The sequence below is a fragment of the Penicillium chermesinum genome, assembly GCF_028974085.1.
Source record: "Penicillium chermesinum strain IBT 19713 chromosome Unknown utg000004l:1.0-3345178.0:1.0-3348027.0, whole genome shotgun sequence".
NCBI classification, from domain to species: domain Eukaryota; kingdom Fungi; phylum Ascomycota; class Eurotiomycetes; order Eurotiales; family Aspergillaceae; genus Penicillium; species Penicillium chermesinum.
In genome coordinates this window covers 2,945,700-2,972,501 of record NW_026695314.1, presented here as the reverse complement: position 1 = coordinate 2,972,501, position 26,802 = coordinate 2,945,700, and the positions used below count along the sequence as shown (strand labels likewise).

Here is a 26,802-nt window from a genome sequence, read left to right as displayed (position 1 = left end):
CCGATAACTGCCGGGAGTTGACTGGTTGGAGTCTTTGTAGGTGCGGGATTGAGAAGGTTTCGATCGGCGGATACTGTTACCTGAAAGCATAAAGTAAGCGGTCTTCTCATGACAGAATTATGCGTCATAGAATTTTTTCTCCCTTGGAATCTCTTGGATGCTAAATCAAGGACTGGAGGGCTATACAAATGTAACCACCTTGAGAGGTATGAAACTTGAACAATGGATATTTGATTGAAAAGTTGCCTCAGCCCCTAAAAATCCCAATTTGAGAGGCAGAGAAACCACTGAACAATGTGTCTTTCGAATACCCAATGCTAGGTACTCATTTTTCTTTTTCGCTGTTGAATATTTCCTTTTGTTTCCTTCTGCTTGCTTCCTCCGATTCGTCCCTCGTACTGCCCAAAATAAAGAATTTTCCAAACCCCCTCAGATCCATGGATTGTGGCTCTCGGAAGTAGAATGTGGAATAGCAAAGCACTTGACTCGGACCGATCTTTGGGTGGCTGCCACTGACGGTAGGGGCTGGGCCTCATTCCCTGAAATTTGAAATTACTAGCACTGGAACCCGACAGAAGGCGATGGCTGCATAAAAGCCTACTAGTTTCATAGATAATGCCACCTGTGAGAAGATATGGGTGGATAGCATAGGAGATTTGGAAGTGACCTGCATGACCCGCGACAGATGACATAGTAGATTCTCCAGGATAAACCGTCGTAGTGACTGGTCAATCTTCAAGATCGAATCCCCACTGCGGAGTAACCATCAATCAGAATCATCAGGCTTATCATACCCACGAGAATCTGGTTACCGACAGCCGCGGCATGCGCTCAACACTAAATAGGGTGATCGTGACAAATAGACCGGAACACAACCTTGGAATCTTGGAAACCTGGAACTGGGGTCCGAACGGGGCCGACTTGCATTGGTTGGATCGCGATTCAGGGCGATCCCGTAGCCTTCGCAGTATCTACTCGTCGAAACTCTGGTTCCTGGTTGATGATCGGCAGCTTGGCGATGTTGGTCGCAATGGACGAACCACATCCGCATGATAAGAGCCTCGTCCCGACCACTCGGGTCATGGAATTGTCAAGAACACCCCCACAAACTAGTGGGATAGCTCGAAATTTGGATACATACGATCGAACAATGCCTCTCCGGGAAGTGATCTGTATTTGAAATAGAAAAGATCTGCTCTGGACAGGCCTCGCCTAGGGCGATCCCGAACATTCCTCGACGTTTACCATGGTCGGACGTCTTGGCAGACTCATTTTGCGGGCTTCTGTTTGGCGCCCTGGGAACTCTAAGCCGGTTCCTCTTTCGCAGCCATTCGTCCGAGCATCCACATCCTGGCATTGGCAGAAGTTCGATTGATGGCCCTCTTATCTTGAGACTTCGGATCCACGGCCTTTTGGAAGATCCTTACTCGGAGAAGAGGCCTCATAATCTGTGACCAACTGGCAAAGGCAACGTAATGGTTCGGGTTCGATAAGAAGCTGAATGTCGATAAGTCTGAAGATTGCTGGTCGACACTTGCAGGGGACATCTATATAAGGGCAACGAGTGACCCTCATGTCCTAGGGATTCATCCTCGTCCAATTCCTTGCTCACCTGTTCAATATCAAACCCTTCCAAGCTTCCCAGCTTCAAACCCTCAATCCTCAAGATGCGCTTCGCTCTCATCTCCGTCCTGTCTCTGGTCGGCGCGGCCGTCGCGTCTCCACACATGATGGCCAAGCGAGACTCCGAGTGTGTCGGTGACCTTCTGTGCTGTGGCACTCTGACCACCCCTCTCGACCCTATCGTCGACCCTCTCCTAGAGGAACTCGGCATTGATGCCGCCAATCTTATTGGATCTGTCGGACTCCTATGTATGTGATGGCTTCGATCGATGATCCGCATGGAGACAAGCTAACTAAACGATTGAAGGCTCCGCCTACAAGAAGGACTCTTGTGACTCTGCTCCTCAGTGCTGCACTGAGGCCAACCTCCTGGTAAGCATCGATGTTGACAAGGCACTGAGGCGGGAACAGTTACTGACAGATTATCAGGGCGGCGAGCTTGCTCTCGGGTGTGAGGACTATAAATAAGTCCTCTTTGAATAGATTGTGGATACCGCGGCCCTGCAAACGGGCTTCATATACTTGAGAAGATATACACCTTTATACATAATTAATCATATTGATACCTTTCTAAACACGGAACAATACGTATGGCGCACATAAACACCGGCCACCCTAGCCACCGGGCCCGCTACGCTCGACAATAATAGTGTGGACAGGGTGGGAGTGGCTCTCACATATAGACCCATTATTAGAATGTTCCAGACTAACGCAAGTTGCGTTTCTGGATGATCGATTGTTGACTTCTACGGAGTAGGCAGCAGCGCCATCCCGCAACTCTAATATTCCGCCCCGCCTCACTTCCTCCACTCAGCAACCACTTTGAGAGCAATTGACGTGACTTTCTCGGAGATCCAACAACATGGCAATCGACTCGAGTAAAGAACATGCGCCCGGGACGGGCGCAACCACCATCGGCGACAACAACAGCATCACGCGCTGCGAGCTTCGCAACTGCGCCGTGACCAGCTCCAACCTGAAGCGCAGCACCTTCACAGACTGCGCCCTAGCGCAGGTGCGCACAGCCAGCCGCAGCACAGCCTCAAAGTCCCACCTGCACGATGTCTACGCTGTTGAGCGCAGCGACCTCTCTCACAGTGCAGTCACCGGCCGCAGCGCCGTCCACCGAAGCACGGTCATCTCATCGACTGTTCGAGATGCCAGTAGTGTCAAGCGCAGCTCTGTGACGAACTCTTTGGTGCTCAAGGGTGAACTGTGGAGAGCGACGGTGACGGATTGCGACATCGGAGACTGCATCATCCATCGGTCGGAATTCACGGGGGTAATCCTCAAGTACGGGGTGTGGAAGCGAGGAAAGCTGGTCGGCCGGATTGGAAACCGTGAGCCTGTTATGGTCTCCAAGGGCGGCACTCACATTGTAAGAGTCGATAGCCTGGTGGATTGTAAAGATGTGCTAATTGGTCCTATAGCCTGCTGCGGAATTACCCCCAACTTCAGCCCTTCCCATGGTCTCTGAAAGGGATGTCAAGTCTGCTTTTCCTCCGTCTGATAATGAAGGTCATGAAGCTTTTGATATGAGCTCTGATGACGAGAGCCTTGATAACGAGCCGGATCTGCCACCTCCTTACAAGGTGTAGGGGAGGCCATAGTTCTCCCACCAAGCTGCTTTCAAGATAGTTTCAAGATTCATGAGATATTCAGGTTCAATGCGTGTTTTTATTCCTTCTATGTCTCTCTCCCATTCATCGATCCAGCACAATTCCTTGAAGCATAGTCTAAAATGGTACAGAATTGATTTTCTAAACTCCCAGACTTGAACAAAGAGGTGCACATGGTTATTTATGGGCATCTTGAACAACAAGAGTACTCGCTATGAATCAATGGAGATCCATTCCAGGCCCCAACGTACGATGATTTGGGCAACAGTGGGGCTAGCGGTGCCAAGAGAACGAAAGACAGGAAAGAAGAAGATATCATTGGAGATGGGAAGGGTAGCCAGTAAGACTGTACAGCCCAATCTCACTGGAGAGGGGGTCCAGCGACAACGTACTGCTTCTCCGTTTTGAGTTTCTCAAGGGTAGTATCGTTTAGATTCAAGGTGTCCGATACGATCTGCCGGGGGTAGAAGCCAGCCATTGGCCAAGTGCAATGTCTAAAGAGTGTCAGCTTGATGAGGCCATAGCACCGAAGGAGGGGAATTGTCGAACATACCAGTGAATAGGTCCGCCTGGAGGACCTCCACAAAGACCAGGTCTTCGTCACCAGTGTTCTGGATATAGTGACTGTTCGACTTAGGGAAATATGCAACGTCGCCAGCACGGTAGTCGAAGGTGTTCGCACTTTGCGGGGCACTGAATAGAGTGGCACGGCCCTGGCCCTGGATGAAGAAGGTCCACTCGTCACTGGTAGGATGCCAGTGGATCTCTCGCATACCACCGGGGTGAACAGTCACTATCGCAGCCGAGAAGTTGCTAGCGATGGGGAAGGTGGCGGGATCGGCTATCTTGACACTTCCGCCGGCAACTTCGTGCGCGGGTTGTTCGGAGAGGTGGTAAGAGTAACTCTGTGTTCGAGGAATCACGCCCGCAGGGGTGGTCACATTTTGCTTTTCAATATCCTTGGGGGCGGGCGTGCCGCCGAAGATGTAAAGCTCATCGTCAGGGAGATTTTTGAACGCGGACACGTCAACTCCCAAGTCTTGAGCCAAGACCGATTTCTGCTTGCATTAGTCTACCGAACAGCCCTCAGTGATATTGAATGGGTTCGTACAGGAGTGTGCAGGAATACTTCCGAAGCGAGGAACGTGTTATCTTCAGAGAATGCACCGTCGTCAAATACCAACAGAAATTCGACACCAGCCTCCAAAGCCTGGATGGAATGAGGAACCCCACTATGTTGCCACATTAGCGTTGATGTGGAGAAGCGCCCAGGGGATACTCACGGCGGGAAGAACCACAGATCGCCCGCCGTAACGTCATCGACGAAAGTTTGCCCATTTTCGTTCACAGCCTGAAATTTGAGAAGTTAAGTCATTCTTGATTATTGATCACGATTTGGAGAGGACCCACTTGAATCCGACACGAGCCGTTGAGCACCAACGACCATTCTGCAGCGACATGCCAGTGAAGCTCCCGATAACCGTGGGGCTCGAGGCGCATATCGACACCCGCCATTTCGGTAGCAGCCGGCATGACGTCGATGTTTTCTTGACGAGCCCAGCCAGCGCTGTCAATGCCAAGTCTGGGTGATTCATATTAGAACAGAGTCAACGCGGGTTCTGGGTGTTGTGCGTTACCGGTTGTGGCTCAGTCCTGTAAAGATGTCAATATGATAATCAAATAGGAACCGCAGATCTATAGACTAACCCATCGGCCATTGAGCATTGATCGTGGAACCACTGTCGGTTCCGGGGGGGGGCTAACTTGTCGCTGTTGATTTTGTCATAATAGTAATTTCCTGCAGTTGTTAGATGGGCGGAAGAATCACGTAGCAGAAAGTAAACGACTGACTGGGACCAGGATCATCGCCACCAGTGTTTCCCCGAATAGGCTGTGGGTTCTCAACCTTCTCCAAGTCCAAATATTCTCCAAGCTGAGGGTCAGCAGTCTGAGCCGGCAGCAGGCTACACTTAATATCTGGCTTCGGTCCAGGGGCGATTTTCTCGGTGGGCGAGTACCCAACAAGTGCCTCTGATCCCCTGAGAGGCGGGTTGCTTGCTCTCGGGGCAGGCACAGATCCCACTAAAGGGAGCAAAGCTAGAGGAAGCGGAAGAAAGAATTGAGCTTTCATGGTGGGCCCCTGTAGGAAAGAGGGAGTTGGAAGAGACTCTGAAACCAAGTCAAGGTTGGGCTCTGATTTATAACGTTTCACAATCTGGGAGTTCTTGAACCCTGGTACTCTGGTCCAAGAATTGGGGTAGTCCTGGCCCTTTTTATAGCCGGACAACAAATCCTGTTTTCACCATAATGTCGGAGGTCTATGTTACTCTGGCATGCTTTTCCCCTCATTTCACCACTCTCCTCCCTCTTGCTATAGCGCAACGATAGGATATTCCCCTCACGAGCGGATGGGGCGGATCAGGTGGAGCAGGACCACTTAGGCTGCAGTAGCCTGCAATGGCCCTGCAGCAGGCCAACTAAGAATATCCTAAAAAGTCTCTTGCCATGCGAAGCTACTCCCCGGAGATATCCATTCCTGCAGGGAGATGAGAGATTGTCGGGAATAGTACGGATCGGACGTGGAGTCATCCGAAGCCCACTAAATCCACTATGTCCAACCTCTACGCCTCCACTTACCTCCTCGTTGGAATGTCTGGGGAACTCACAGGATCGCTGACCGCCGAGTCAGAGATCCCTTCACCATTTTTTGGGTTCTGGAGAATACTGATGCTTGGCAGAAATTGTAATTTGTAGACCACCACGTCAGCAGGAGACTAGTCATCCTAGAGAGGCTGAATCCCGGTTCCGGCCCATATCCGACAGCTATTGGTTGATCAAGCCGTCTAGGGGGGGAATGAAAGATGTCCATGCGACAACGAAAGAGGGAAATGAATGATCGGGGGCCTGTTTTTGCCGAGGCCCACTGAGAACCACCGAGGGCCATAGGAGGCGCGTGGGTAGAGCCGTGGCTTTGCAGCTCAGACATTTTTTCTGGTACGAGCTGACACACCGTAGCAGAAAGCCTCTGGGATTGCCGACGTTGCGGTAAGGGTCTCTGAAGGTATCCATGCATCCCATAAATAGCGTGCATGACGCTAGAAGCTTTTAGGGGAATTATGGAGCCGATGTGCAGCTTGTCAAGCTTTCGCAGCCAAGGCATTAGTGAAGAAGAGCCCCACCATGTTCACCTCCGTCTCCGCCCGCCACTTCCGTATGGGCGTACCAAAGTGCACCCATGGGCTTCCCCACTTTGCGTCATCCAACTTCCTTTCTCCGCACGAGGAAACCTTTCCCCTAAATCAGCCCTATGCAAGCGGAAAGGGTCTCAGGCCCTCGTTTAGAGAAGGGGCGGGGGGTAAGAGAGAGAAAGAGAGAGAGAGAGAGAGAGAGAGTAGGGTCGTAGCTTTCCTGTATCTCTGGGAGCGACGCTATTGCTTAGCTGCAGCTTCGGCAGTTCTCGTTGGAGGCACATAAACGGAAGGTCATATGCTTTCCAGACCTGAAACGGTTGTTTTCCCTGCATTGAAGATCGGATACGGAGAAAAAAGTGCATGAAATAATTTTAGAAACCGTTCTGAGCCGTCCGTATTCCCGCCGTTAGTATACTTCCCGTCCGATGTTTGTCGAATCAGATCGCGTTTATAGACGCCAGTGCATTCCTTCCAGCACATCACCAGAAGACATCCAAAATAGACAAACTTTACGCAGGTCCAAAGTCGAGTCACACGCGTGAGAGGCAAGTTTCCTTTTGTTTCCTTCTAGTTGCGAATTTGGCAACTTGGGTACGGGCAAGGCTCCACTTTGTTCTCTTGTCCCAACTATCCAGACTGCACGCTTCTTGCCCCGCGTGACGGAGCCCAGCTGATTTCGACGCACTCGTTCTACCCAGCGGACTTATCTCTACCTCGCAAATACGATCTTCGCAGCCAACCAGAGGACCTGCGTATTTGGATTGTCGATGGCTGAGCTCCTCGCTGACCTTGACAGGATTCGCCAGGCTGATGAATCGGCTCGCCCCGTCTCAGGGTCTGTTTCTACGGCCAGGAATCTCACATTGATCGACGTGGATATTACCTGGTCCATGTGTAGGACATGTAGGATTTGGCAATCGATGCCTAGAAGGCCCATATCAGGCGGTCGCGTAATCACGCTTTACAGAGAGAACGACTTTCATATGCCAGTTCAGCTGTGGAGCCCCTGTAAACCGAATCCCGATCCATAACAGGAGCCAAGCTGCTACTAGCGTATTTGGCTTCCGGGCTACATAGAGGGGGAGGTTGATGAAGAGATGTGTCTTCAACTGCAATTACGATGGTCGATGCTTCCAGCTCCTTGTCCGTCGGTACAGAAAGAGTCTTGAAAAACGAATGATGAATTCGTCATCTAATGATCAATATCGATAGTATAACTCTGATTCAGGTTTCATATCAACTGTGGCACTACGCAAAACGTTCGGAGCGCCTCTGTCCCTTGCGACCAAGTCAACCAGCGAGGAAGTACATTCCAGTGGCAGTACAATTCACTCTCCAGATTAGTGCTTTATTCCATATAGAAACTATAGGCATCGAGACTTCAGCGGGGCCACCACGAGCATCAGCCGTGCCCCTGGTGCTTCTTTGCTCACCAGCGAAGACACCTCGCGATTCCTTGGTCGGCAGCAGCAACAGAGATCGAATCCCGGTGCACCAGGCCATGCTCCCGAGAACCGGCAGTGTTGTCTGATCCAAAGTTACCCACTGTAAAATCTGAACTACGCCATGCGGTTCCTGGGCTAAGGTCTGCTCGACAAGGCTTGGGCCGTTGATGTAAATGGTATCGCACCGTTAGATCCTGCTAGAGTCAAGCAGTGGGGTGCTTGATCTACCGAGCACAGACGTGAAACTCCGCGAAATGCAGCGGAGTATGCTACTAAAATGCCGATTGTTCGACTTCCAAACACTGCGGCAGTATCACTCGGGTGAGAGCCATTGTATGAAAGTTCCTCTTGACCGATCAGTGAGATATCGGAAGTCATCGAGTAGTTCAGGTCCTTAGGTGAATTGTGGGTTATTGCTCAAAGGAATGGGAATAAGGAGTAATGCGAAGGGGAAGGGTGCCTAATCGCTGGATTTAATACTTAATGTCTCAGGTCGTGGAACAAGATAGTAAGAGCTGACTTCCTCAAGCCTCCATTACCAGGAGATTCGCAGCAAACGAGATGAATACTGTTGGTCCTTGTGACCGCTATGCGCCTTATCGATAATACTGACATAATTGCCCACTATGAGCACTTCAAGCAAGGAAACCAACCCTCCTCCCAAAGTCTTGGGAACATAGCCTATTGTCTCATGCAAGAAACATCAGCGGCAACATGTGGCCACAATACAACTGAACATTAGAGCTACAAACTGCGGCCGTAGTTATCTGGACATTGATATTCATCTAAGTGATGACCCGGGGAAGAGGGGACCGGCAATGAATAAGACATTGTTGTTTGCCCAGCCCAGGCGACTGTGGGCAGGTGGCGTTCTATTGCGTGTCATTCTGGAAGGCGAAAGAGGCCACAAAGATTCATGATTTTGTGTATGAGGTAAAACGTAAACGCTATAAGCTTGTCTTATAATTTTTGTTTATATATCACGAAGAATTTATATCTCTTTGTGAAGTTTGCTACGCCACTGGGTGCCCGCACGTGATAGAAAGAAGAAACAGTAGCTCCAACCTCGACCACTAATGGGGAGGTACACAACCCGGTGACTTGAGGCTAGCGCTCCCTACCGGAGGTCTTTAACCTTGCTAGCAAATTGAGACTGTGGTCAAGTACCTTGGTGCTATTGCTCGGGGGGTTATGTTCTGATATTCATTGCCGCCGCCTATGTCTCCTCTCTCTTTTCTGGGTCGTGGGAAGTATCCCGCGACAGTGGCTGATGAAACATAACCCATCGCCGCGCGCGAAATCCAGGTATTGGGAAGCAGCAGTTTCCTCAAACCTTTGGGAAAGGGGAAAATCCGCATCTAACGTCCAGAAGTTGATGAATCAAAACACCTCCGGGTTCAGTCTTTTTCTATTAAGACGCTAGTAGTACTTTGGGAAGCTCAAACCACATGTTTTTGTTCCAGTCCATGGGTAGACCCGGACAGCCATGAGTTTACCCCGCTATTGGTGTTTTCCGTCCTACATACTAGTATCGGAACACACGGTGCCATTACCACCGTATTACCGCTTATTCATTTCTTGGCGAACATTCATTACTTTTCTAATGTAAGAAACCCACTGTATAACTAAATATGCGGTGCCTGTTATTTTAGAACTTTCAGAGTTTCATATTCTTCCAATCCATACCGTATTTTACAGACCCCTTTCTTCCTGCATGCTCCAACAACTAGGAAAGCAAGGTTACTGCCGAGAAAAGCTCGGACTTAAAAAGCTTATGCCCGGCCTGATTGCGCTAACATGCAGGCTGTAACAAACCACTAATACGTCGTCATCTTGCATGGCTTCATTCCGACACAGAGGTTCTAATTACCTGAAGCTTCTAACGCCTGTTTATAAATACCCGGGAGGGTTCCTTCTTGTTTTGTTTTATTGATCAATTGTTTTTCTTCGTTTCAAGTCTTGGCTTTCATACTTGCAACCCGCCTATATCCAGGAAAAAGAAGCAAAAATGAAGTTTGTACAGCTTGGAAACAGCGGTCTCCGTGTCGCTCCGATTGGTGTGGGCTGCATGAGCTTTGGAGACCCCAGCGGCCGCTTCAAGTGGTCATTGCCGGAAGACGAAGCATTGCCAGTGCTGAACTACTGCTACGAATCCGGTCTCAACTTCTTTGACACAGCGAATGTCTACTCGAATGGCTCGTCTGAAAAGATTCTGGGGCAAGCGATCAAGAAATACGGATGGTGCCGAGAACGCATTGTCATCGCAACCAAGGTATTCTTGCCCGTCGGCCGCGGCGCCGATGAACCAATGGATATGACAGAAGAAGAAAGAGACAATGCTGGCTACGTAAATCAATACGGACTGAGTCGCAAGCATATCTTCGAAAGTGTGGATGCTAGCCTGCAGAGGTTGGACCTCCCCTACGTCGATTTACTCCAGATCCACCGGTTCGACCCCTCCACTCCGGTGAAAGAAACAATGGAAGCCCTCCATGACATTGTCAAGTCCGGCAAAGTACGTTACATCGGCGCTTCATCGATGTGGGCCCATCAACTCCTCGAATACCAGTACACTGCTCGGATCCATGGCTGGACAGAGTTTATCTCGATGCAAAACCTTCACAATTGTATCTATCGAGAGGAAGAGCGGGAGATGTATCCTGCCTGTGCTAAATTTGGCATGGGCGGAGTTCCATGGAGTCCCGTTGCGATGGGATTTCTGGCTCGTCCGTGGCAGGAATTCTCAAACACTCAGCGTGGGGAGGGCCAGGGTCAGGGTTTCTTCGGTCAGCCGGCGTCTGAGACAGACAAGAAGATTAATGAGCAGATTCAGAGCATTGCGAAGCAGCATGGTGTGTCAATGGCGACCGTGGCAATTGCATGGTCTCTCTCTAAGCCATTCGTTACGGCTCCCATCCTGGGATTGAGTAAGAAGGAGCGAGTCGACGAGGCCATCAAGGCGATCTATTTGGAGCTCAGCCCTGCGGAGCTGAGCAGCATTGATGATCTCTACGAGCCCAAGAAGGTGATTGGCCATGCGTAACGGCATGACGGCTCCGTATCCCTTGAAATTTGCCAAAACATGAGATGGTGGAGTTCAGATTTGTAGCTCGTTAGGATGCCAACTGGATGGCTAAATTTGATTCATGTTTGGGCCCACGTACCTGCGACTGTGGCCTGACTACAAAATGCTCCATCGAGTCCGCCAATAGTTCAATGGTACGAGGATCATCATCAACTTGCATGCCAAGCACAGGCGGTCGCTGCAGATTACCGTGGATCAAAGGTTCCGGCCTAGTAGGATGCCCTGTGCAGCTGACTCCCAAGCTTAGGCCGAATTTTAATTGGGCTTATCATCATTTGGATGTGAATCTGATATCTCTAGAACTTCGTATCTGATCTATTTGAGTATACCGGTCGTGTAGCCTGGTTAAGGGCTCTTGCAAATAGCGCAACTATGAGCATGAGAGCCGGATCATTACCGAGGAAGATCGCTTGGGCTCCACGCTCAGCGCACAAGGTCCGCAGCTCAACGAGGAGCTAGAGGAAGGTCGGTCGTGTACAACGAACTCAAGAACGCGCATGAGGCTGCAAATCGCATGACTCGAAGGGCTCGACGGATGTCTATCGCAAATTGCCCATGTTAGCTTTGAACGTTAGCTGTTGGATCGTTATCCATCCCGGCGTTAACGACCGCTCCGGGTCGATGGCGTCACAAGTGTCATCAACTCGGAGTTAAGCATAAAGGCCGCGCATTGAGATGTTCCGAGGCTTCAGCTACTCGGTACGGACTACAATAGCCCTTGTTTTCGGTGAGGGGCAGCTCTTTTAAAAGGAGTCGAATTCCTTCCAGGGGATCATTCGTCAAGCTACCACTCTTCCTTGAATTTTAGCTGTGCCGCAATCTAACAATGTCCATCTTCCAACCTGCACCGGCTCCCCCCAGCCTATTGGGCTACCACCGTGTTCTCTCCCCCTAATGCGGCAGTAAAGGTGTCGCCCTTATGTCTTGGAGCCATGAACTTTGGAGATGCCTGGTATAGTCGTTCCATGACTGGTAGATAATGACTGGAGCTAATTCGCGTCATGTAATCTAGGAAATCGTGGATGGGCGAGTGTGGCAAGGAGCAATCATTCGCTATCCTCGATGCCTTCTTCAAGCTCGGCGGCAACTTCATAGATACGTACGTGAAAAATGGCACCCGAACGAACTTTTGCTAACCTGCACGCCAACCTAGAGCAAATAACTACCAAAACGAGGAATCGGAAACTTGGATTGGAGAATGGCTCAAGGCGCGTGGTGTACGCGACCAGATGGTGTATGTCGACACATCTAGTGTGATGATCGGGGATATCGGCTAATCCTCATAGGATTGCAACCAAATATACGACCGGATTCCGAAATTTTGAACGCGACGTTGAACCGATCCAGTCGAACTTCGTCGGCAACTCAATGAAGAGTATGCGTGTCTCGGTCGAGCGAAGTCTCAAGAAACTGCAAACGGATTACATTGACCTGCTGTATGTCCACTGGTGGGACTTCACCACGTCGGTCGAGGAGGTCATGCATGGTCTCAACAACCTGGTGACGTCGGGCAAGGTCCTTTACCTTGGTGTTTCAGACACCCCTGCCTGGATCGTCGTAAAGGCTAACGCTTATGCCCGCGCAAATGGTCTGCGGCCATTCTCTGTCTATCAAGGCAAGTGGAATGCGCGATTCAGAGATCTTGAGAGAGAGGTCATCCCAATGTGCCGTGACCAGGGAATGGGGATTGCTCCCTGGGCAGCTCTCGGCCAAGGAAAGTTCAGATCAGCAGAGGCACGCAAGGGAACCAACGCAGATGGCAGTGGCAGAGCGGCAGATCTGAGCGAGGAGGATATCAAGATTTCAGAGGCGTTGGAGAAAGTTGCGAAGAAGAAGAACACGACTCTGCAAGCGATCGTAAGTGCTTGACAATATGTCTTGACAATGATGTGGAATACTGTGGCTGACGATATCTCCCAACAGGCACTGGCATACGTAATGCACAAGACACCTTACGTTTTCCCCTATTGTCGGCCAGCGGAAAATTGAGCACCTTGAGGCGAACGTCGCTGCCTTAGGTGTGTCTCTATCCCAAGACGATATCCATGAAATCGACAACTCCACATCGTTTGATATCGGATTCCCATTGAACTTCATCTTCCGCAACTATTCTTCGGACTATACTGCGTCAGATGTCTTTTTGACTAATGTTACGGCCCACGTGGACGTGCCATCCCATGTTAAACCTGTGCAGGCGCGTCAGGCTTAATCCGGATTGGTCGGAACCGCTGGGCAGATGGACGCTGAGCAGCTTATCGTCAACTACAAATTGAATTTCTGCGCGGAGAAAAGCAGGCGCCGTTACACATTTCAAACCTAATCAAATCCGGAAGTTTGTGCCAATTCTATAAGGACGGCCGTGAGTCAAATTTGAGATTGACTGATATGAAATTGAGCTTTGGGTATCTATATTTCTGCATCATGGACATTGTGATGTGATAGTTGAGATACTACCAGGTTCAGATCCGCTCATTAATGGATTCATCTTGTACTTTTCCTCGCTAGTCCACGTGCATGTCTAACTGGTACTGATATCAAATCAATCAACCATTGACTCTCTGGGATATACTTCCCGATAGAAACATCTTCTTTTCTTCTCAATCCCCTAACGGCAGCACGGGTCTGATAAGTTGAAGCGCCCTTCCCCGTAGTGTCCGGCCATCACTGGTAGTGATACCTTGAAACCCAGCTCGTTTTGAAAGACTTCTGGCGGGATTTATACTCTAGGAAGCTTTGGGCTGCGTTGCATGCTTGGGACCGAGGAAATGCCGGTGTCTTGGCTTCAATAAGTGGGCCGAGGCCTCTGAATCCATCAAATTCAGAGAATCGGAATCATAGAACCCCGTGAAAGCTTTGTTATAATAGTTCTAGTACTCGAGAGGAATCCCTCATAAGCTTACGCAGTAAAACTGGCCAAAAGAGCCGAGGTCCACGGGTTTACCTAATCCCGCTTGGAACGCGCTCAACTCCGGGGAAGTTATCCTTCCCCGCCTCTTCCTGCGACAACAGCTCTGCGCCTTGATCATGGCGCCCAAGAAGCCTACGACCACGGCAGAAGTGGCTCTAGTTCCTCTCAAGAACTGTCTGGTCAACCTGCCTCCTTCTCTGGTCTCTCTACTGGTCAATGCGAACACAGTCAGTCCCCCGACGCCGGTTACCACTTTCCCGACTAACTCTCATGTGATCGCAGCCTGCCCAGAATGCCATCATCGAATTGCAATACAAGTCGAACTCCGCAAAGGCCAATGGTGCGGCGCTGCAGAAATCATGTTACCTGGGGTGGACAGGTATGCCGAGCAAGCGCAAGCTTGCCCCGGTCGTGAGCCGAGATGGCATCAATACCGGCTACGCCCGAGAACAGGAAGTCTCGACCGTGGAGCTAGACACGACCTTCGGCCGACTGCTTGGCCTAGCGGAAGGACAGAAGGTACGTTGATGTGCAATATTCTCACATTCGAAGCAAATGCTGACTTCGTATCCCTACGCGCAGGTCGGCTTGCTTGTACATCTCGACCCGCCCATTGCGCATACGATCAATATCGAGCCATTGACCCCAGAAGATTGGGAGAGTATGTTGCCATGTGTAAACCGATCCTACTTGAAGCGTATTGACCAAGATCTATTACAGTCATTGAGCTTCATGCTACTTTCTTAGAGCTTAACCTGCTATCTCAAATTCGTGCCCTTCCGAATCCCTCCTACACTACGGCAGAAGCGGAGCATATGCACCCATTGGCCTTGCACCTGTCGCCCACATCTACCGCAAATATAGTCGTTACCTCCCTTACCCCTGCGCCCTCAGAAACCTCGCCATTCGCCAAGATCGCACCTGATGCCGAAGTGATCGTCGCCCCCAAAGTCCGATCCAAGACTGGAAAGTCAGGCCGGGGAGACAGCCGGAGTAATGCGGGAAGTAGCAGAAGGAGTGCAGGGGGAAGGAGCACAGGAAGCACTGTGCGTCCCAAGAGCAGCCGATCAGACTCTCGAGGGTCTCTGTATCTGCGAGGTGTTGACCGCGCGGTAGCAGACGAGCTGTTTGACCGTGAAATGGATGAGGAAGAGAACGAGGGGCTCCGCGTTTGGGTCGATCCCGAGCTTTTGAAATCGAGCCAGCTTCGAGGCTCCAGTTGGGCCAGTGTTTCACTGGTTCAGCCTTCTGGTCTGAAGCCGCCGGTCGACCCGCAGCAGCAGTTGGCCCAGCAGGAGCAGAAGTCTAGCGAAGCTGGTAGCCCCACTACCAAGGTAGTAGCGAAACTTTTACCCTGGGAGGAAGCTCCGGACAGCAAACATGTGGCTATCTCTAGTGTGCTCTGCTCGGCCCTGGGTGCGGAGAACATGGTTGGAGGTATTGTGCGGGTGGAGGCTGCACCACCTCAATTGCATCGGTCGGCGGTCAAAACGCTCAAGGTGTACCCGTTCACAGCCGATACATCCAAGAAAAAGGATGGTCTCAAATTCGGATCTGATACTGCGGCTTCGAGGGACGCACTCGCTGAGCGTCTCAAGGTTATCTATGGCAGTACCGGGTCTGACGTTGGGCTTTTCTCTGGCCCGTTAACGGACGGCATGATTCTACCCCGAGTTGAGAACCATCCGTCCGTTTCTTCGTTTGACGGGGCCATTGTTAGATTTGATCCGCCCCTCAAAGCAAACTCCGAAGATTCCAAGTTGTTGTTTGGGTGGCTCTTGGGCTCTGAGGCTATACTCAACGTTGAAGTGAAAGCTGAGATACCCAAACCTTCTGACGCCGGCTCATCTGCTTTGCCGACTGATGACCCGATCCCCGAGACTGCTCCACAGCTCGTTGGAATTGACTCTATCATCTCCCAGTCGCTTTCAGCCTTGACGAAATCCTCATCTATTCTACTGACTGGGGGCCTTGGTGCGGGAAAGACTGCTCTCACTCACCTCCTAGCCCATAAGCTGAGGAAAGATCACCTATTCAACGTCAAGTACTTTTCCTGTCGCAAACTCGTAACCGATGAAACACGGATCTCGAACATTAAGGAGGTCTTGAACCGGTTGTTCATGTCCGCATCGTGGTGTGCTCGTTTGGGTGGCCAAGCTGTTGTTATTCTCGACGATCTCGATAAGCTTTGCCCGGTGGAGACCGAATTGCAGGTTGGAGGCGACAATGGCCGCAGTCGGCAAAATAGCGAGGTCATTTGCTCCATGGTACGAGAGTACTGCTCAATGAACTCATCTGTTGTTCTTCTAGCCACAGCTCAGGCCAAAGAGTCGCTGAACAATGTCATCATTGGAGGTCACGTTGTCCGTGAGATTCTGAATATGCGCGCGCCTGACAAGGATGGCCGCCGCAAGGTCTTGGAAAAACTTACGAGCCAGGACCGAGCCACTTCTGAGTTCAATGGCCATGCCCGCGCAACCAGTACCTCGACTCATTCGACTCAAGATTCATGGTTGGACCCATCAAACCTGGGGAGCCGGCCAAGTTCCTCGGGGGGCGATGGATTTGTTCTCAGTAGGGACGTGGATTTCTTAGAACTCGCCGGTAAAACCGATGGATACATGCCCGGTGACCTTGTGCTGCTTGTTGCGCGCGCGCGCAATGAGGCTCTTATTCGCTCTGTCCAAGACCTAGCGACCGAATCCAAGATGATATCTCTCGGAACAGAAGATTTCGACAGTGCTCTCAAAGGATTCACACCAGCCTCCCTCCGGAACGTCACGCTTACCTCTTCTACGACCACTTTCTCCTCTATCGGTGGTCTATTTGAGACACGGCAGACCTTGATGGAGACACTCCAATATCCAACCAAGTATGCCCCAATCTTTGCACAGTGTCCGCTGCGACTTCGATCTGGTCTGCTTCTCTATGGATATCCCGGTTGCGGTAAGACAATGCTTGCCAGTGCAGTCGCCGGCGAGTGCGGTCTGAACTTCATCAGTGTCAAGGGACCCGAGATCCTGAACAAGTACATCGGTGCTAGTGAAAAGAGTGTCCGTGATCTGTTTGAAAGAGCACAGGCTGCGCGGCCCTGTATTCTCTTCTTCGATGAATTCGACAGTATCGCCCCGAAGCGTGGCCATGATTCCACCGGTGTTACCGACCGGGTGGTGAACCAGCTGCTTACGCAGATGGACGGTGCGGAAGGCCTGTCAGGCGTATACGTTTTGGCCGCAACCTCGCGACCAGATTTGATCGACCCTGCTCTGCTGCGTCCAGGTCGTCTGGACAAATCATTGCTCTGTGACATGCCGTCGCGCGCTGATCGGGCTGATATCATCAAAGCAGTCAGTGAAAAGCTAAAGATTAGCGAAGAGGTTGCATCTCGCGTCGACGAAATTGCCGCTCGTACCGAGGGACTGTCAGGCGCAGATATCCAGGCAGTTGTCTACAACGCCCATCTTGAAGCCGTGCACGACGCTCTCGGAGATCGGACGGCCGAATCGACTAAGCCTGGTGCTCAGGCGGGCGCTTCGAAGACATCTCCAAGCGCCTCGAGTAAATCATTCATCCAATTCCTCTACTCCTCGTCAGAGGAAGCTTCGGGCTCGGTCTCCATGCCCCCTCCAGCGGTCGTTGCTGCGAAGTTGGAGCAGATCAAGAACTCGCGTCGCCGCCAGCGGCAGCTGGACCATGGTGCCTCCGGTGCAGGAACCTCTGCCTCGACCAACGCTACGAACGGCACAGAGGCCTCCGCTGATGAGCTTCGTGATGACATTATAGTCCGCTGGGAACACATCGAGCGTGCGATTAACACTACCCGTCCCTCGCTGAGCTCTACGGAACGTAGACGCTTCCAACGGATCTACCAGGAGTTCGTTGCTGGTCGTAATGGCGAGATGCCGAATGGCGAAGCAGTGAACGAGATTGGGGGTCGCACTAGCTTGATGTAATCTGCGTCCGCACGACCTGCTTGACTATGGTGGATAAACAACGGGCGACGCGCGCTGTACATTTGTATATATATCCTTCCCCAATTGTGTGAACACTGCTCTCCTTCTTCGCCTGTATCTAGCCGATCCTACCATGGAAACATAATTTTAACCATCCTCAAGTCTACTCCTAAGCCCTCCTAATATCCCCCTAACTCCCCCCCTAATATTCTACTAATACATGCCACCTGAGCTAATCCTTCGCAGAACGACTCGGAACATTCGCAACCACACAACTACTCCTTATCCAAGACAACCTGCACCACCTTCTCCAATTTCCCCCCAAGCCTGCCGAACAAGTGTCTGCGCTGGCAACTGCGTCGGATCCAACCCCTGCCCCACAAACTCCCTGTTGACCTGCGCGAAGTTCCCCGCAACAAGCTTCTTGAAGCTGGGAACCGTACAGCTTCTCCATCTGCCTCGCCGCCAGATCAGCAAGCACATACCACAGAATAAAATGGAAATTGAGCTGGTACTCCTCCAGCCGGACAGGGTCATCGGGGTGCGTCTCGAAGCTCTGCGAGAGGTAAATTGCCAATTTGGCAAGGACCCAGGCGTGCACTTGGCGCACAGGGTGGGCGGGGCTGTAGAGCACTGTGTCGATGCGGAGGTAGCGGACTGCAGCGTGGATGAAGGCTTCACTGAATCTGCTGGCAGAGAGACAGGAGAGGATAAGCTGGTCGCGGATGGAGGCGTACGGCTGGCGGGTGATGGGCCAGGCGGAGGTGGCGTGCAGGATGTGGAGGGCGGATTCGAGGTCTTTGATACTTTCTGCAGGGTTGGAGTCTGATTCGGAGGCTTTCTTCATCAGTTCCAATGCCTGGCGCTCTGCTGTCTCGAGGGCCGTCTCGGAGTCGGCAGATTCAAAGGAATATGATTCGAGAAAGCGGTCCTCGGCGGTGTCGAGGCCCTTGGAGCATTTGGGACAGAGGCATTGGAAGAAGTAGCGCTCAGATAATTCATTGCGGCGTACTTTGTGGGGTGTGGTGGTGTCGATGTAGGAGATGAAGATTTGCTCGTTCTTGTTGATGGGCTTGACGGCCTTCACGTACAGTTCTTCGCCGTCAAAACCTACGGTGGCGTTATAGTCGCAGCTGTGGTTGATCAAAGCTGCGTAGGGATGCATGTACAGGCCAATCCGGTCATACATTGCAGTTGTCAGATTGAATGAATTTACCTCCAACTGGTGCACATGTGAGCAATAATATAATTAATTTGCGATAAATAGCTGCTATACATACCCGGGCGGCATATTGGGCAATGTCTTCAACGCTCATCGGGACATTCGCGTACTCCTTCACGCTCTTAGAAGTAAGAGTGATACGTTCTTGCTGCTCCTTATTCTCTTGGATCTTGTCCATATGCATCTCCAGGCTGGAAAAGAGTTCCAGCTCCTGGGCGTTGTACTTGCCGTGGTTAGCACGCAGGACTATGCGCAAGATAGCTCGAGCATTGTTGGGTAGCACCCGGCCCTTCAAGCTCTGGTAGATAGGACATTCTTTCGAATGGGAAAATTTCCAGTCCTTCAGCTGGCAAGTCTAGTTCGAACATATGCACGTCAGTAATGCCAGAATGCAGACCATTGCTTAAACCCGCTTATGCCGAGGTTGAAGCCGAATAGAGGGATTGTAGGGGACAAACACGGTCGCAGTACTTGACCACTCGGCAGCCAGTGCAAGCCTTTAAATCAACAGTACCCTCCATCTGCCGCTTGCCAAAGCAGGCTGCGCATGTATCATCGAGACGCGGAGAGTCGAGGACAGCCACAAAAGGTGTCATGGCATGCAGAACATCCTCGCCGACCTTAATCGCTTCCGTGGCGAACAGACCATTGCCCATTCCATCAGGGGCAGGGCGAGGCACTGTCTTCGTCGTCACTGACGGCGGTGCACTTAGAGAAGGCATTTTGCCGTGGTCAAGGTTGATGTAAACACCACACGAGACTCAATGCTCGGAAGAACTGCTTAATCAGCCAGCAAGTCGCGAGGTCAGCGGCTCGGCACGTTCCAGTGGGCTGAAGGATACAAGGACTACAGTACATTCTGCATTTCATGGAAGTCATAGTATAGAGTGAAAGTTCTTGAATAACATTACACTTAAATGAAGTAGATATGAAAATATTTTTGCCGCTCAAACAAATAACCAAACAACTACAGGCAATAAACCCCCAGTAAAAGCACAGACCCAATTCATCCTAGTGTTTCCGATCTTCAAATCCAATGATAAGACGAAACCTAGGGAAGAAGGGGAAGGGGGCAGCTAAACAAGACCCGGTAACTGTTGCCCTAAAACAATCCCATACAAAGAGGGAGCGAAGTTGAAGGATCAAACAGACAATGCACGCAATCTATCAACAAAGATGCCTCACCCATGACGCCGCATAAGGCAGGGCGAATATGCGGCTAGGAAGGGCTTTTTCGACTTTTTGTGCTGATCACCACTTACAGAAGCTTACCGCCGACGAAGTTGGACCAGGTGCGAACCTCACTTGGGATGCCATCAACACGGGGCATCTTCTCGTTCATACACTGAGCGAACAGTTGAGCGGTCTTTGAACCAAGGTTAGTAAAAATACTGAGAATCAATGGGATAGAGGGATGGGTCATACCTTGGGCTCCATGAAGAGGGGGACGCTGAAGTCCACAGCGTTGCGGCGCATGACGTAGTCCTCGTCAAGCTGGGTCTTACCACGGGTCTTGGCCAGGTTGAACACACCGCGGATGTCGTACTTCTGGAAGACCTCACGGAGGGCACGCTTGTCATTCTTGGGGAACTCAATAACCTGGACAGAGACGTTGTCCTTGCAGGTAGACTCAATGTGATCCTTGACCTCCTGGTTGGCAGCGTAGAACTTGTATCCGAGAGGGTTCAGGTAGTCGACGATTGTGGACAGGTAGGTCTGGGTGATATCACCACCGAGGAGGATACCCTCACCAGGCTCAGGCATACGGAAGTTCATGGTGGATTGGAGAGAAGCCCAGTAGGCCTCGACAAGGTCCTTACCAAAGCAGGCAATCTCACCGGTGGAGGACATCTCGACACCGAGGAATGGGTCAGCACCGGCGAGACGCGTCCAACTGAACTGAGGCACCTTAGTAGCAAGGTAGTCACGCTTCTCCTGCATCAGGTCAACGGGCTCGGGGACATCACGACCAACCAGGGCCTTGGTGGCAACATCGATGAAGTTGGTACCCAGGACCTTGCTAACGAAGGGGAAGGATCGAGAGGCACGCAGGTTGCACTCGATGACCTTGAGCTGGGGCTCGGCGCCTTCCTGGTTAGCCTTGATGATTTGCATGTTGAAGGGACCGGTGATGTTCCAGGCCTTGGCGACCTTTTGAGCGATCTCCTTCACACGGCTCATGACAGCCTCATCCAGGTTGACAGGGGAAGAACCAGGGTAGCGTCGCCGGAGTGGACACCAGCGGGCTCAACGTGTTCACTGACAGCGTGGACGAGCAGGTTACCGTTGGAAGCGACGGCATCGACATCAATCTCCTCGGCACCCTCAATGAACTTGGTAATGACAACAGGGTGGTCGGGGGAGACGGCAGAGGCGTTCAGGAGCTTCTCCTTCAGCTCATCGACACTGTAGATGACGTTCATGGCAGCTCCGGATAGAACGTAACTGGGGCGAACCAAGACAGGGTAGCCGACTGACTCGGCGAAGCGCTCCGCCTCGGGGACGGAAGTAAGTTCCTTCCAAGCAGGCTGGTCAACGCCAATGCTGTCAAGGATCTGAGAGAACTTGTGGCGGTCCTCAGCCTTGTCAATGTCTTGGGGATCAGTACCCAGCACGTGGGCACCGCCAGTCTCCTGCAGACGCAGAGCAATGTTCTGGGGAAGCTGACCACCGACGGAGACGACGACACCGCTAGCGCTCTCGAGCTCGTAGATATCCATCACCCGCTCGTAGCTCAACTCCTCGAAGTAAAGCTTGTCAGCGGTATCGAAATCGGTAGAGTAAGTCTCAGGGTTATAGTTAACCATGACGGTCTTCTTGCCCATGTTGCGCAGTGAGAGCGTGGCGTTGACAGCACACCAATCGAACTCGACGGAGCTACCGATACGGTAGACACCGCTACCCAGGATCAGAGTTCCATGGTCATCGAAGGTGACATCGTGAGAAGTGGCGTTGTAGGTAGTGTACAGATAGTTGGTGTCGGCAGGGAATTCAGCGGCCAGAGTGTCAATTTTCTTGACGAAGGGAGTGATGCCGAAAGACTTACGGCGAGCACGAACATCGTCCTCGGTGGAACCGACCAAGAGAGCGATCTGCTTGTCAGAGAAGCCGAGCTTCTTGGACTTGAGCATCATCTCCTGCTTAACGCCGAAAAGGCTGCCAATCTCCTTAAGCTCATTGTGGCAGTCCACGATGTTCTGGATCTTGTATAAGAACCACTTGTCGATCTTGGACAACTCGTGGACCTTGTCAACGGAGTAGCCCTCGTGAAGCATAGCCTGACCAACAGCCAACCAACGGCGGTCGGTAGGATTCTGAAGCACATCATCCAGGTCCTCGAAGTGATCACCCTGAAGACCGATGTACTTAGGATCGACCTGACGGATGGCCTTCTGCAGGGACTCCTCGAAGGTACGACCAATGGCCATGACCTCACCCACAGACTTCATGGCACTACCGATGTCACGGTTCACGTGCTGGAACTTGCTCAGGTCCCCATCGGGGGATCTTGGTCACGATGTAGTCGAGGCTGGGCTCGAAATTGGCAGTGGTAGTTTTGGTGACCGCGTTGGGAAGCTCAGGCAGAGTGTGGCCGAGACCAATCTTGGCGGCAGTGTAGGCAAGAGGGTAGCCGGTAGCCTTGGAGGCCAGGGCAGAGGAACGCGACAGACGGGCGTTGACCTCAATCACACGGTAGTCAAGGCCATCGGGCTGGAGAGCATACTGGACGTTGCACTCTCCGACGACACCCAGGTGACGGACGATCTTGATGGCGGCGGTACGCAGCATGTGGTACTCCTCATCGGACAGAGTCTGACTGGGGGCAACCACGATACTATCACCGGTGTGGATACCGAGAGGATCAAAGTTCTCCATGTTGCAAACGGTAATACAGTTGTTGGCCGCATCACGAACCACTTCATACTCAACCTCCTTCCAGCCCTTGAGGGACTTCTCGACAAGAATCTGGGGAGCGAGGGACAGAGATCGAGAAGAAAGGTCACGAAGCTCCTGCTCGTTGTTGGCGAAGCCGGAACCCAGACCGCCCAAAGCGTACGCGGATCGAACAATGATGGGGTAACCGACGGACTCGGCGGCCTTCAGGGCATCGTCCACGGTACCAACAGCAATTGACTCCGCGATGGGGATGTTAATCTCCTTCAGGGCCTGGGCGAAGAGGTCACGATCCTCACTCGTCTCCAGGGTCTTGATGCTGGTTCCGAGAACCTTGACACCGTACCGTTCAAAGATACCCATGCGGTTCATCTGCACACCCAGGTTGAGGCCAGTCTGACCACCAAAAGTGAGCAGGATACCGTCAGGTCGCTCACGCTCGATAACGTGGGTGACATATTCGGGGGTAACAGGGAGGTAATAAACTTCATCGGCCAGCTTGTGGTCGGTCTGAATAGTCGCAATGTTGGGGTTGATCAGGACGGACTGGACACCAGCCTCCTTGAGAGCCTTCAGAGCCTGGGAGCCTGTTCAACGGGAAAGACCATACATTAGCACCAATGATAATTACTTTGCCCAACCTTCAAAATCAAACAATTGGAGGTTTGCGTGAATAGCTCCAAGCGTCAAAGGCATTTCCCCACGCGTTGTAGCGAGATAGGGAAGCTATCGTGTGAGCTCCCACCGCACGAACCCCCAGCCCAAAGCATTGAGCAATGCGATAGGGGATAAATTGACCAATGAGAAATTGGATTTCTTTCTTTTTCTTTTGACGTACCGGAATAATCGAACTCTCCAGCCTGTCCGATACTCAAACCACCACTACCAATGACGAGGACCTTCTTCACATCGACGAGGTTGCTGCCGGGCTTAACAACACCGCTAGCGAGATATGAGTCGGCGGAAGGGGTCTTCTGGGCCTGGGCCAGAATGCGCAAGGAGCTCGAGAAAGAGCGCAGCTGCTGAGAGCGAGCAGGCGAGGGCAGCTTCTGTAGGCGCAGAGCAGAAGCCGTTGATCGGACGGGCTGAGAGGAGAAAGATCGAAGAGGGAGAGCCGAGCGAGTCTCGGCGAGACATCGCTGGCGCAGCAGAGATGCCGCTTGCCCACAGCGAGCAGCAAGAACCATGGCGCCTCAAGGAGAAATGCAAAGGTTCAATGGCCCGAGAGTGGGAAAGTTGGAGGTTAAAAGATGAGTCGACGCTCCGGAGGTCTTTTTTTTCCCATCCCCCCACCGACCGCTTATTGGTGCATGCCTCACCGTATCTGGTCCACTTTTTTTGCTTTTCGCAAGAACCAAGCGAAGAAGAGAAATACAGATCTTAACCAGGACAATGGGGGAACTTCATAGCTAGTAAATACGTTTGAAAGCAATTGTACTATCCGAGGCACCATTGCTATTCGCGGAGATACTCAGATACTCTAAGCGTTCAAGTTCGATGCCCGGGTTTTTCCTTTGTTGCGGCGGCCAAAGGTTCCTAGTTCCAGGATGAGTCATGCAGGGTAACTAACTAGCTAAAAACCTTGGACTAAATTAGTAGATTGCGGAGAACCCTTGAGATCCTCTATATTGAGGATCCTCAGCACTTCCAATCAGACGCGGATTCCAGAGGCACAAGGCAAGCATTCCAAGACTCTGGAATCCATCGCCAAAGACATAGTCGCTTGTTGAATGTTGGGAGCTGGGGAGCCGATGCCGGACCGCACAACCCCAAGCACGTATCTCTCGCTATCTGTGGGGATCTGCACGGTCCATGGCTGGAAGGGCCATTCTGGGACCTAGTGGCATCCTGACGCCACTGCTAGCCTATTGCTAGCCTACTGAGAATACTTATTCGACGAGGCTCTTTGTATCACTAGCATGTGAAAGCACGGAAATAAGAATATGTGATCTATTCAACTCCAGGTGTAGATATGAGTCATATCGTCTCTGAGGATCCAAAACGTACGCAGCGTATACGCAGAATTGAGTTTAGTATGCACCTGGCGCCTAGGACCCCTCCATGAAAATACCTTAAAGGAAAAAAAAAAGTTCTTTAGCAGTGGGGCCTACTCGACTCCGACTCGCCCATTCAAGCCTGACCAAGGCCCTTTCGGTCGCTTTTCCAGCCGGGACCCACTGAGGTTAGCCCCTCGAGTGGATTTGGCCTCAGAGGCCCAGATATCTGACGTAGCTTGCTGTTCTGGGCCGCTTTCCAGGGCGCTGCGGAGATCTTGGTTCAAGGTTTTGTACACTTCCTCCAATAATGTTCGCGCATCGCGTGAAACTTCAATTCCAAGTCCCACTTTCTGCTGCACGTATTCACGCTGGCTAGTTGCTGCGGCATCGGATGCAAAAGACCATGCTTCGGCAAGCCTTACCACTTCATCAAGCGAGCCAGTCTCTGGGCCCTGAGGCTGGGCGCGGGGGGGGATTGAGGGCCGCGACAGCATTCTTGAAACGAGGCTGCCGAGCTAGGATAGGATATTCGGGCAGAAGGTGACTCTCGTCGCTTAACCGGTTCAGCGCGCGGAGAGTGGTCGACTTTTCTTTGCCAAGAAGAGCGGATAGATAGGATTTCTGTAATGCCAGTGATTTATGACTTTTCGAGAGGGGCACAAGAACTTCGTTGGCATAAGACAAAACATCCCAGGGGTTAGGTGGCGGAACTTCTTCAGGGACAATATCGGATCGATTCGCTGACCGGTACGAGGGCTTTGTCGTCAAGATCACCGGTTGGCAGGCTTTGGCAGCTCTATTCAAGAGGTCCTGGCGAGCCTGTACATATATGGCATATTGTTCCCGAATCCGCTGCCTATACTGTTCAAGCAGCCGCTGGGCTTCCTCAATTTCTTCCGGTGGGAGCTCTTGCACCAGGCTATCGTCAGGGTCACCTTCCGCGACCAAGCGTTCTTCGACCCAATGAACTAACTCGTCACGAGTACGCTTCAACGCCTTGGCCCTGGAAAGAGAAGAAGATTCCTGCATGCTTGCATTGCCAGCTTCATGACGAGATTTCAACTCCTCGAATAGGCGTTTCTCTTGATCCAATTGGGATCTGGCACGCACCACTGCCCTCTCAAGTTTATGGACCAGCCCTTCCAAGTCGGCCTCTGAGCCGGTGCGATCTGGTGTGTCCAGATCAAACCCTTCAGACCGAAGATCCGGGCTCAGGCTATCTTCGGGGATCTCAATATCGGCCGGTTTCCGCGCCCTTATGTCTTCTAGATAATGTTGGAAGACTTGAAGCTTGTTATGGCGCCGTCGATCTCGAAGGAGTAAAAGGTAATCTCGCAGCTCCGCGCCCGGGTCCTGCGCCTCAGTCGGTTCAGCAGGGCGGTTCCTGGCCAACCGTTGACGCCGAAGGAGCTGCACATCTTCTGATGCCTTCTGAAGATCCTTCCTAGCGGCGACATTGGCCTGGAGAGCCTGGAGATATTCCTTTCTCATTCCAAGGAGATCGGCGGGTGTGCGTTTCACGTCGGCGACGGCATATGTGGGGGCGCAGAGGGCGAGGTAGGAGTCCTGGGATGCATCGGTATCGTCGTAGACCACCAGCGAGCGCAGGTACACCGTCAATGCCTGGCGTATGCGGAGAACGTCTTCCTGCGGCTTGACGTAAGGAGAGAGTGGCTTCGCGAAGGATGGAATGTGGGTAGAAGATTCGGACGGTCGGGCCATGGCGTGAGTGGAAAAAAAAATGATGCTTGAGCGTAGCAGCTAATTTGTTCGATCATGTCTCTCCTTTCATGACCAGATCACGAACAACAGAGAATGACTTGAACAGGAGCATGGCAAGCTCGCCTCCCCATTGTTTTGCCCAG

The 26,802-nt window shown here is 51.8% G+C and overlaps 9 protein-coding genes across 9 annotated transcripts; 5 read left to right on the top strand and 4 right to left on the bottom strand.

Annotated features, from left to right (window-relative positions):
- Window positions 1-1,667: 1,667 nt before the first annotated feature.
- On the top strand, window positions 1,668-2,091 carry N7468_006024 (hydrophobin family protein; the record flags this gene model as incomplete). Its single annotated transcript, XM_058475320.1, has 2 exons — window positions 1,668-1,872; window positions 1,931-2,091. 2 exons carry the CDS (start codon window positions 1,668-1,670, stop codon window positions 2,089-2,091), a joined length of 366 nt encoding a protein of 121 aa, XP_058331060.1.
- A 394-nt stretch (window positions 2,092-2,485) lies between these two features.
- On the top strand, window positions 2,486-3,221 carry N7468_006023 (uncharacterized protein; the record flags this gene model as incomplete). The annotated part of the gene is made up of 2 exons (XM_058475319.1): window positions 2,486-3,001; window positions 3,054-3,221. 2 exons carry the CDS (start codon window positions 2,486-2,488, stop codon window positions 3,219-3,221), a joined length of 684 nt encoding a protein of 227 aa, XP_058331059.1.
- A 456-nt stretch (window positions 3,222-3,677) lies between these two features.
- On the bottom strand, window positions 3,678-5,373 carry N7468_006022 (putative oxalate decarboxylase; the record flags this gene model as incomplete). Its single annotated transcript, XM_058475318.1, has 7 exons — window positions 3,678-3,736; window positions 3,796-4,300; window positions 4,354-4,474; window positions 4,526-4,593; window positions 4,653-4,824; window positions 4,950-5,040; window positions 5,094-5,373. 7 exons carry the CDS (start codon window positions 5,371-5,373, stop codon window positions 3,678-3,680), a joined length of 1,296 nt encoding a protein of 431 aa, XP_058331058.1.
- A 4,513-nt stretch (window positions 5,374-9,886) lies between these two features.
- On the top strand, window positions 9,887-10,921 carry N7468_006021 (aldo/keto reductase; the record flags this gene model as incomplete). Its single annotated transcript, XM_058475317.1, has 1 exon — window positions 9,887-10,921. One exon carries the CDS (start codon window positions 9,887-9,889, stop codon window positions 10,919-10,921), a length of 1,035 nt encoding a protein of 344 aa, XP_058331057.1.
- Window positions 10,922-11,895: 974 nt separating this feature from the next.
- N7468_006020 (sterigmatocystin biosynthesis dehydrogenase stcV) lies at window positions 11,896-13,172 on the top strand (the record flags this gene model as incomplete). Its single annotated transcript, XM_058475316.1, has 5 exons — window positions 11,896-11,915; window positions 11,976-12,062; window positions 12,117-12,197; window positions 12,250-12,820; window positions 12,942-13,172. 5 exons carry the CDS (start codon window positions 11,896-11,898, stop codon window positions 13,170-13,172), a joined length of 990 nt encoding a protein of 329 aa, XP_058331056.1.
- Window positions 13,173-13,987: 815 nt separating this feature from the next.
- pex1 (AAA family ATPase peroxin 1) lies at window positions 13,988-17,824 on the top strand (the record flags this gene model as incomplete). Its single annotated transcript, XM_058475315.1, has 4 exons — window positions 13,988-14,098; window positions 14,154-14,390; window positions 14,454-14,532; window positions 14,592-17,824. 4 exons carry the CDS (start codon window positions 13,988-13,990, stop codon window positions 17,822-17,824), a joined length of 3,660 nt encoding a protein of 1,219 aa, XP_058331055.1.
- A 282-nt stretch (window positions 17,825-18,106) lies between these two features.
- Window positions 18,107-19,768, bottom strand: N7468_006018 (S-adenosylmethionine-dependent methyltransferase; the record flags this gene model as incomplete). The annotated part of the gene is made up of 4 exons (XM_058475314.1): window positions 18,107-18,254; window positions 18,310-19,046; window positions 19,105-19,401; window positions 19,505-19,768. 4 exons carry the CDS (start codon window positions 19,766-19,768, stop codon window positions 18,107-18,109), a joined length of 1,446 nt encoding a protein of 481 aa, XP_058331054.1.
- Window positions 19,769-20,304: 536 nt separating this feature from the next.
- N7468_006017 (carbamoyl-phosphate synthase (glutamine-hydrolyzing) CPA2) lies at window positions 20,305-24,127 on the bottom strand (the record flags this gene model as incomplete). Its single annotated transcript, XM_058475313.1, has 5 exons — window positions 20,305-20,412; window positions 20,472-21,233; window positions 21,260-22,528; window positions 22,563-23,527; window positions 23,779-24,127. The coding sequence occupies 5 exons, from the start codon at window positions 24,125-24,127 to the stop codon at window positions 20,305-20,307; spliced, it is 3,453 nt and encodes a 1,150-aa protein (XP_058331053.1).
- A 920-nt stretch (window positions 24,128-25,047) lies between these two features.
- N7468_006016 (uncharacterized protein) lies at window positions 25,048-26,659 on the bottom strand (the record flags this gene model as incomplete). The annotated part of the gene is made up of 2 exons (XM_058475312.1): window positions 25,048-25,395; window positions 25,427-26,659. The coding sequence occupies 2 exons, from the start codon at window positions 26,657-26,659 to the stop codon at window positions 25,048-25,050; spliced, it is 1,581 nt and encodes a 526-aa protein (XP_058331052.1).
- Window positions 26,660-26,802: the final 143 nt, after the last annotated feature.